The 10,914-nt window shown below is 34.4% G+C and overlaps 1 protein-coding gene across 1 annotated transcript; it reads left to right on the forward strand.

Moving 5' to 3' along the window:
• The first annotated feature begins 4,944 nt into the window (after nt 1–4,944).
• Nucleotides 4,945–10,914, forward strand: LOC133862544 (jasmonoyl--L-amino acid synthetase JAR4). Its single transcript, XM_062298376.1, has 5 exons — nt 4,945–5,170; nt 6,449–6,757; nt 6,852–6,953; nt 7,234–8,042; nt 10,079–10,914. Exons 2-5 carry the CDS (start codon nt 6,465–6,467, stop codon nt 10,615–10,617), a joined length of 1,743 nt encoding a protein of 580 aa, XP_062154360.1. The 5' UTR covers nt 4,945–5,170; nt 6,449–6,464; the 3' UTR covers nt 10,618–10,914.

Raw genomic sequence — 10,914 nt, forward strand, 5'->3', positions numbered from 1 at the left:
TGATGAGACCCATCCATGCATGGGTCCCATCAATGTGTCTTTGGTTGTGTAAGAATTGTGCAATAAACACATTTTAAAACCTGATTCATCCTACAAAGAGGAGGGGTCAGAGATTGATCTTAAAAAAAAAAAAAAAAAAAAAAAAACTTGGCCCTTAAGCCATAGGTTAATTTCTAGAGTAAAGTTTTTTTGCACAACTTTAACAATTTTTAATATCAATCATTGAATGTTTAGAGCCTACATTTAGGAAAACAAATTCAATAATTGATCATAAAAAAAAAATTAATTAAAGTTATACAAAAAATTATATAAAATTTGTGCAAAAATTATTACTCTAACCTCTGTGGCTCTATCCTCTATCCCACGCAGAGGAGGGTACCACTCTCCAAACAAATGTTGGGAGGGAGCCGTGGAGGCTACAAAGGAGAGTTGTTTTTGTTAAATAATAAAAATTAAAGAATGATTTTTTAACAAAAAATAAAAAATTAAAAAAACATAAATAGTGATTTTAAAACTAATTAAAAGCCGCTTCTTCTTCTTCTAACACCGGTACAAATGAGTACCGCACTTTCACTAAAAAGAAAAGGGATTTGATTCTTGTACTACACCATTACAACAACTGCACAACAACCCTTCACATGAGGGTAGACCCAATGTATGAGACCTATCCTCATGTGAGGGATTGTTGTACCGTTGTTGTATTGGTGTTGTAAATTTAACATTTTTCAAAAGAAAAATATAAAAATAATACTTTCCTCAAATTATCCGTCAATTGGTAATGTTCTTCCTCAACTTTTAATTAAAGCAATACCTCTTTAAGCTATCAAAAAAAAAAAAAATTATAATCTACTCCTTTTATGCCAAAAATGACCAAAAATAAAAAATAAAAACCATATAAAAAGTTTAGAAAAAAATATAAAATAATAAAAAAAAAATTCAGAAGAACATAATTTCAATTTTTTTTAAAAGAAGGTGACTCACCCCAATTTTGCCTTTTGCTGCCTCCATTTCCGGTGCTCCAAATTCCAATCCAAACCTATCTATATATAATTAATTAATTATACTGATAATTACGTATTAACGTATGGCAGGTCTTGACTTCTACAAACCTTCACCCCCTTCTAGAAAAGTTGTACAAATTATAAAGCTGCGTAAGTTACCCGTAGAGAAAACTTTCTTATTTCAAGCAACTAAAAACATATATTATTATTATTATCTACTATATATATATATATATATATATATATATATATAAAAACATATATTATTATTATACTTTTCTCGTCTGAATGCGAAAATAAACAACTTATAAAACAAAACAAAAAGGAATACAAAAATAAACATGTCATTGTCAGGAGAAAATTTCGAAAGAATTTTTAGCCCTAATTGCTTGCCACCAAACAACTTTCAGTTTCATACGTGCTAAGAATTTATTTTATTTTTATTGCATCGTTTTTAAAAGAAATAACAAATCATATCAAATAAACAATCAATAAATCAGAGAAGAAAAGTATACCGATTCCAGGATTTGAGAAATGATTCCTTTATTTATTTTGTCATTCTTTTTTTTTTTTTTTTTTTTTTTTTTTTTTTTTTTTTCATTTTTTTCAAAATTACTATTAGATTTATGGGCCCATATTATCTCATACATGAACCACACAAATTTAATAATAATTTTAAATAGCAGGAGTTGAGATGCACTATATATTCTCATAATGTCTTTCTTCCTTCTGGCCTTCTACTTTTAAAAATTACCATTAAATCTTTGGACTCATATTAGAGGCCCATATAAATTCCACTAATTGAATAATAATTTTCAAAGGTGAGAGAATAAGAGAAAGGACAATGTGAACAAATAAATCATTTCTCAACAAAGCTATTATTATTATTATTCTTAATTATTTTAAATGCATGCAGTAAGATTAATGCATGTGAATCTTTGTAAATGTATTTGACAAGTATGTTTACTTTTGTTGCATAACTGGTAGCCGCCACTACGAAACAATCCCATTTAATTTCTAACTTAGCTTATGGGTACGTAAGAAGAATAATCTCACTGATTTATTTATTTATTTTAAAAAAAAAAAAATTTAAGCCCACCATCCTCATTTTAGTCAAACAATTACTGGGTTTTATCGACCGCCACGTGTTTTAAAATTGAAAAAAGTATACATACTCTTCAAACTACATTTCCATTTTCAATGTTCTTTAATTTTAAATTACCAATTGTGCCAACGTATCATCCAAATTATCAAAAAAATCATTGTCCCACATAATAACAAAAATAACATTTATAAAAATAAATAAAAAAAATCTAAAAAATTTCAAAAAAGTTTATAAGTTATGAAAAGTATTTGGCCGGGGTTGCTAGCTTTAGTAGGAAACTCAAAAACTAGAACCATTAAAAGCATAAAGGACTATATAGAGTAGGCTCAATGGGTGTAAGGAAAATTTGCTCCTCTCAAGATGGGAATGAAACTCTTCTAAAAGCAGTTATTCAAGCCATTCATACGTACAATATGAACGTATTTCAAATGCCAAAGACTATTTGCAGGGAAATTAATTCCCTAATGCTTAGGTTGGTGGGCCTATAAAGAAAATCACTCCAAGATTGCATAGATGAGTTGGTCCAAAATGGGACGGTTTAGAGCTTAGGGTGGATCGGGGTTTCGAGATCTATAATGTTTTAATAAGGTTTTGTTGGCAAACAAGGGTGTAGATCACTACATAATCCTGATACTCTGATAGCACAAATCTTTAAAGAGAAATATATATTAGGGTAATTTTTTTGAAGTTTTAAGATGGGTTACCATATTTCTTATGTTTGAAGAAGCATATGGAAAGATAAATGGTTTCTAACTCCTACAACTTATGTCATCCAGTTACCGGTAATATGATTCTTGATAGGGAAGCAACCGTAAATGAGTTAATTAATGAAGATACTAAATGTTGGAATGTTTCCCCCATACAAGAGATTTTTAATGAGGAAGAAGTCATGAGTCTATCTATGCACTTTGGCATTAAGTCCCAACCTACAACAATACCAATTAGTACTAGTACAGGTTGGTACGTCAAATGGAAAATTTTCGATCAATAGTGTTTATCATATTGAGAATGAAAGAAACGTACATGATGAGGAAAGGAGAAAGTTCAAACACTCAAATACATAGTAATATGTGGAAGAGGATATGGAGGGTAAACATCCCGGGGGTGGTTAAGGCGTTTTTATGGAAGGCTTGCAATAATTTGTTATCGACCAAGGAAAATCTGTTTAAAAGAAAGAATATTGCAGAATATGCTTTGTCCTATTTGCGGGTTGGAGGTGGAGACCATTAGCCATATTTTGTGGCGATGCCCACCTTCCAAAGATATTTGGACGAAATGTAGTAAAAAGATTAAAAAATGCTTTGGTGAAGAAGATGTTTTTTTATGCAGTTTACAAGGACTTATGGAGAGACTAGATGATGATGATTTTGAAATTATGGCTACCATAGCAATAAAAAAAATGCTTTGAGGAAATACATTGAATTTGGAGGTGAGCTTTCCCACCCTTTATTATTGGTTAGAAGTTAGTGGAATATTTCCACAAAGCCCTACTTAGCACGATGAATCATAATGAACAGAACCGAACAAGAGAGACCCCAAAATGGAAAGGACTGCCTATCGGTGTGATTAAGAGAAATTGGGATGCAGCGTTAAACAAATTTTTTTTTTTTAAAAAAAAAAAGGAGAAAAAAAAAAGAAAAAAAAGATGGGTGTGAGTGCGATTGCTCGTGACCATGAAGGGAATGTGTTAGCATATATGTGTTTTTCAACAGTTTACATATGTGATCGAAAACAGCTGAAGCTTTTACAGCCTGGAAAGTTGTGAAATTTAACAAAGACTTTAGGCTTCGAATGTTATAGCGGAAGGAGATGCATTGAAAATAGTGCAGACTTTGAAAAATGAATGAAGTTGTTGGAGTGAATATGAACAACTTATTGGCGACACAAAGATTGTGCTAAATAGTCTCCATGAATAGTATTACATGTCATATTCATGTCTTCCAAAATTGTTGTGGCTTTTAAAATTATCATTGAATTTCTGATAAATTACTATTAGGTTTTGATATAATAGTGATTTCTTACATCAAGTTTAGGAAGATATAAGAGTGTCATTTAACATTACTCTAGTCTCCGCTAACCATGCAACTCATCGTTAGGCAAAGCCAGTCATTAATCAATCTTTGGCACAAGTTTGAATGTAAGAAGATTATTGTGTATTTATTCGAGGTATTCTAATTACTGAACAATCTGCTACATTATGATTTTAATAAAATACAAAAAAAATTTACTTAAAAAAAAAAAAAAAAAACCATAGTTGATGAAGCAGTAATGTAATTTAGCAGCGCGCCCAGATACTTGCCTAGTTGGCCTTTAAAAGCAAACTATTTAAATAAACAGCAATTTTTACCTTCTAAACTCCAATTAAGGGTACAAATTAAAGAATAAAAATTTAAGGGAATAATATAATATGAGATTTATAGTAAAACGAAAAGAATCAAGAAAAACAAAATCCAAGGGGGAATCTTTGCCTTCCCACGTGGGTCCCCATAAATCCTGCCTGTAATCTCGACCCATCCGGTGACCTCCGCTTTTCGTGATCCGGCGATAAAGCCAGAAATGGTAATCCGGGCCGTAGTAATTCCCCCTAAACCCAAGCCCACAACCGTCATTTCGCAACACACACTCTCGACCCGTCGGCGTTTCCGTAATTCCTGCGCAAAACCATGGGCAACATTGGAACTTGCCGTAGCGCTAATGCTGTCATGCAAATCAGTGGAAAATTAAATTAATTAATTAATTTTTTTTAAAAAAAAAAAAAAAAAAAGAAGGGAGAAAGGTGGACGGCATTGGGCAAGTGAAATTAAAGTAACGCCTATATATATAAGAGCGACTCTACGAAGAATCTTCATTCAGCTTCCAAATCCTCCATAGCTAGCCATTTAAAGCGGCATCACTCTTTCTGAGAAAGAGAGGTTGCACTGAAGTCGATGACCCGTTAACGCTTTCTTTCAAGTTTTCAACCGTATCTCGTTGAGATCGAGACCGCTCTTTCCTTTTCTTTGTCACTGTTGTTATCTCCTCACCAAACAGCATCCTCTCTGTGCGAGTCAGAGTACGGTTTCAGGTACAGTTTCCATTACTGGCTCCGAATTTGCTAATGAACTGTCAGATGTATGGAAAGGAACGAATTTTGAGTTTGACAGCTTTGTTTTTGTTTTTCGTGTTGACTTTCCCGCGAGCTAAACGGAGCTCAAACCGGTGTTCTTTGTTCCGGATAAGTCATGGCCCTCTGGAATTTTCAGTTGTCTAAGTTTGTTTCTCTTTGCTACTCACAATCTGTGAATTGGGTTCGTTGCTATTCAATTTCGAAGTCGTGTTCTTTCTCCAAGAGGCCTCTGTCTTCTATTTGCGAAGACCTTTTCCTTTTTTTTTTTTTTTTTTTGACAACTTTCTAACTTCGTTTCCAACATGGGTTTTCTTTTTCTTTTCTGTCTTTATCTTGTTGCCTTTTCTCTGAAATTTCACTCGAATTTCCAAGTTTTAGAATTTATATAAGCTTAGAAGTTTAGCTTTGAAACAATAATAAGACCAGTCTATACATCGTTCTGTTTTATGCATCTCAGTTTTGTTTGATTCAATCAACGCACTTGTTGCTTTTAATTGGGTTTCAATCTTTGGTTCTCTCTTTCTTTCCAAAAATCTGTTTCCGGGAAAGAAAGTTCTGGGTAGTTGACTAAGTTGACTACTGTCAAGGAATAAAAAAGATGTAGCCTTCCAACTTTCGTTATGGTTTTGAGCTTTGGGGAAACTTGTTCTCAGGGACTGGTTCTCGGGTTTGGTAAAACCTCCTTTCTCTCTATGTCGCCTTTCAATTTTGAGTCGACAACTCGCATAGTTAATCACTTTTTTCCAACCTACTATTTATTGACTTTTAACTTTTGTTAAAGGATTGCAAATTCATTTAGAATGTTCATTTCAACTCTGGTTTGGTTGCTGAGAACCCGAGGGAAAGAAACCATGAGAAAAGAAAATTGTGAGTCTTAGGTTCTAAAATTTTAGATGATACGCTTGTTTTTTTTTTAAAAAAAAAAATTCCACTTTCTGTGCTTTGCAAAAATTGAATGACCCAACTCTACCACCATGCCAGGTGGGGGGAGTAGTAAGCTTTATCGACTGGAGGTGTTGCTTTTCAGAAGAGCCATATCTATAAAATTGTTTTCTTTGGCTTTTTCTAACATTTCATATGCAGCCAAAAGGAGGGGTTTTCAATCTGCTTGGATTCCTCATCAATATTTGTTACACGCTTGAGCATGTGCCGGGGCATATTCAATGAATTTTGTTCTTATTTATGCAGTTCAAGTGAATGCCTTTGATTTATTAACTAGTCTTTTTTTGGGTGTAGTCAAAGCTTTGTGAGAATGTTAGAGAAGATGGAAGAATTTAACCAGGAGAAGGTGATAGAGGAATTTGAAGCAACAACGAAGGATGCTGAGAGGGTTCAGACAGAGACCCTCAAGAAGATTCTGGAAGAAAATGGATCAGCGGAGTACTTGCAGAATCTTGGTCTCAATGGAAGAACCGATCCTGAGAGCTTCAAGAATTGTGTTCCCCTTGTCACTCATAAGGAATTGGAACAATACATTCAGAGAATTGCAGATGGCGACTCTTCTCCCATTCTCACTGGGAAACCAATCACAACCATCTCATTAAGGTCTTTGTAACCTTTTATGTTAGTTTTCTGATTTGACCTGAATTTTAAATTTATGCTAGAGAAGTTCTGAGAATAAATGTTTAATTTGTTGCAGTTCTGGCACTACTCAGGGAAGGCCAAAGTTCGTACCCTTCAATGACGAATTGATGGAATCCACCATGCAGATATATCGGACTTCTTTTGCTTTTAGAAACAAGTAATAAACTCTTATTCAGTGAAAGGGATTCTCTGTTTATATTTTGGTTCACAAAACCTTTTTGCCCGTTGATGAGCATAGACTATACCTTATCGGACTAATATATGATATCTGCGCTCCCTTTTAACCTTCATTTTATGCTTTTCATTGAATGACGAAGTTGAAATCGTTATCTAGAAAGAGGAAAAAAGTTGGAAGAATCATTTGATAATAAACAAATTCATAATTTGATAGGTATCATTAATTTTCTGCTGATGTAAAAAACTTTACTATTCTGCAGAGAATTTCCTCTTGGGAATGGAAAGTCTTTACAGTTTATTTACAGCAGCAAGCAGTTCAAAACAAAAGGGGGTCTAGCAGCTGGAACTGCTACTACCAATCTCTTCCGTAATCCACAATTCAAAACGACAATGAAGGCAATTCAGTTCCAACCCTGCAGCCCTGATGAAGTAATTTTTGGTCCTGATTTCCACCAGTCCTTATACTGCCATCTCTTATGTGGGCTGATTTTTCGGGATGAAGTTGAATTTGTATTCTCCACTTTTGCCCATAGCATCATTCATGCATTCAGAACCTTTGAACATGTTTGGGAAGAACTTTGCACTGATATTAGGGATGGGGTCCTCAGCAGTCGAGTTACTGTCCCATCCGTCCGAGCAGCTATGTCAAAACTGCTCAAACCAAACCCTGAATTGGCCGAGTTGATTTATGAAAAGTGTTCGGGTTTGAGTAATTGGTATCGATTAGTGCCGGAACTTTTTCCTAATGCAAAATATATTTATGGGATTATGACCGGATCAATGGAGCCTTATTTGAAAAAATTGAGGCACTATGCAGGGGAGCTGCCTCTCTTAGGTGCTGATTATGGGTCCTCTGAAGGATGGCTTGGAGCAAATGTTAATCCAAAATTGCCACCTGAGTTGGCCACTTTTTCCGTTCTTCCTAATATTGGATTTTTTGAATTCATCCCATTGAGGGAGAATATTGAGGATCAGGAGCCCAATTTCCTCTCTGTGGAGCCAAGGCCAGTGGGTTTAACTGAAGTCAAGATTGGTGAAGAATATGAGATCATTCTCACCACTTTCGCAGGTACGAAGTTCTTCTCATAGGGATAAATTCCTTTTTGAAAATGGTAATTGAGAGATATGGATTGCTTCCTCCATCTGCACAATGTAGAGCATTGGTTAAAAAGTAGAAAATTAATGAAAATCACAATAGCCTGTTTCAATCCCATATCTTCTGTTATTTAGAATTTTATTGTTGGTCTCATAGAATTTTATTATTTGCTCATGCACTGAGCCACTGATTTAATTGACCTATTGCCTTTTCTTCCTACCATACATTTAATAACCCAAACTTGGCTTAATGCTCACCATGTGACTGTAGGTGTCAAGGAGAACATCCTCTATCCCTATTCAGTATTCCTCCTCCCCATACTGTATTTTTTATTTGTTTATTTTCGTTGTTTATCTGCAGTGTCAGGAAACAGATTCTTAATCCACTAGTTGACAATACCAAACCAGCTGGCTAAGACATGCATCTATAATTGTTTGAATTAATCATATTGGATTATGAAAGACATATTCAATGAATTGAATCTTCCAAGGATACCTCAACCATAGCCTTCTGTAGGTTGTGTTGGCATATTTATCATCCACGTGTAGAGCACAGCAATAGGAAACTGATTAAACCCTTGTGTACTCTACTTTATATATCAATGTTTTTAAACATCAATTTTTATTAAATATGAAACAGTGTCATTTCCTTTGTAAATACAGAGACATTTTTGTTTCCCTGTCCAGTATGCATGCCACTAGTTTATTAGATAATCTATGGTACTGCACTTATTTACTCGACTTGTTTTTATTTTACATGACTATTTCTTTAATGCATTGTTGCTCTCAATGCTTTCTTCTTTCATATCTAGTTCTAAACCCAATATTTTCCTACACTGTTTTGCTATTCATCTCTGTAGTACAAGTTGGTTCTCAATGTGTAATTGATTCATTCAATGACTCGTAAACTCACACATGGCTCACTAAAACATATTGATTTAAAAATGGCTATTTATGTTTGTATCAATTAGTAGTTGAACTATTGCATATTGTACTTGCTGAAGAAAGTGGGAAACATGGAAAAGTATTTATGGTCATATGATGTGTGTTATGAAAAAGAAAAAAATCAATGCATTGATTTTCCATTTGTTTGCTAATGTAGAATGGAAATAAAAACATATTTACAAAATGGTACTGTACTTAAAGGATGTTTGGTCATCTTCTCATATGTTTGCAACAACCTCTGTACTTCTATGATATTGACACGGGGGAAATATTTGGATGAAGTTTTGCTGAAACCCTTATATAAGACAAACATGGAGCAGGTAAATGTTTTGGTGATGTTTTTTGGCCCAATCTGTTGACTTAGCATTTGGTAAGGTTTTGAATTGGACCATATGGTAACAAAAAAAATGTCTTTGGTTATGTAATAGTTTATAATTAGATACCTAATCACATTAATATAACCTGTACTTGTCAAAGGAAGGTTTTGTATCTTAGTTATTTAGCCACTAAATCCTGGATTTGCAAGTAATCATAATGTACATGTAGTCAACTTTGGACCTCGACTTTTTCTACCTTTTCTTTTGGTTTTTAGTTGTGATGCTTTAGCATATTCTTTTTATGTTTAGTCACATAAATTTGTGCATTTTATTAAAATCCAGAGATTTGCACTCTCTGAGCTGTATTATCTATATATCCCTGATTTCGTCATTTAAAATTCTCTCCCCCGTTCTCTTTCCTACCCCTCCCTCCCCTTTTTGTTTGGTGATAAATTTTCCAACTACCAAGTTAACGCTATTAAAAATATAGATAGCTTTCTAGTGTTCAGTTTCTCTGATACTTTTTGAAATGCTGTTTTGACTCTTTTTGATGAAAAAACTGACGTGGATAAGTAGGAGAGACATATGAACATGGGTGCTAAAGTGAGTTTGTTTCCTTCTCCTAGATTAGTTTTATCTTGTGTTACTGTCATCGGGCATGCATGCTTGGTCTTAATGAAAATATATGTCCTAAACATGTTTGTTCAAATTTATGCTTACATCTTAGTTATTTTGAATGAAATTGCAGGTCTGTACCGGTATAGGTTAGGAGATGTAGTAAAGGTGATGGGCTTCCATAACTCCACCCCGGAACTTAAATTTGTCTGCCGGAGGAACCTTCTGCTTACCGTCAACATTGACAAGACGACTGAGAAGGATCTACAGATTGCTGTGGAAGAAGCAGGCAAGGAATTGGGTGAAGACAAACTAGAAGTTGTTGATTTCACTAGCCATGTTGACTCATCCACAGATCCTGCTCACTATGTTGTGTTTTGGGAAATAAGTGGTGAGGCAAGCGAGGAGGTTCTTCAGGAATGCTGCAACTGCTTGGATAGGTCTTTTCTGGATGCAGGCTATGTTAGCTCACGCAAGGTGAGCACCATAGGGGCGCTCGAGCTCCGAGTCGTTCGGAGAGGAACTTTCCAGAAGCTTCTAGATCATTGTCTAGCATCAGGAGGTGCTGTTAGCCAGTTTAAAACGCCACGATGCATAGGGCAGGCCAACAAATTGGTGCTGCAAATCTTGTGTGACAACGTTGTTAAGAGCTACTTCAGTGCTGCTTTCTAGTGAAAAATCATATATATATATATATATATATATATGTTGGAATTGCAATTTCATCTTTTCCTATATATGTTAAATTCAAGATACTCACCTTGGTGGCAATGCTATTTTTTTTATATACACATCACACGTATAATTATATAGTGCAAAAAGTTAGTTAGGTATAGGCTATATATAACTGGTCGGGGCGGGATCCACAACAACTATTGGCTCAAATTATTGTCTAAATAAATTTTGAGTTGTTTGGTCGCCTATTCGAACATATGAATTTCATACGAAATCTCTCACGTTAGAAGATAA

Source organism: Alnus glutinosa, chromosome 3 (genome assembly GCF_958979055.1).
Source record: "Alnus glutinosa chromosome 3, dhAlnGlut1.1, whole genome shotgun sequence".
Classification (NCBI taxonomy): domain Eukaryota; kingdom Viridiplantae; phylum Streptophyta; class Magnoliopsida; order Fagales; family Betulaceae; genus Alnus; species Alnus glutinosa.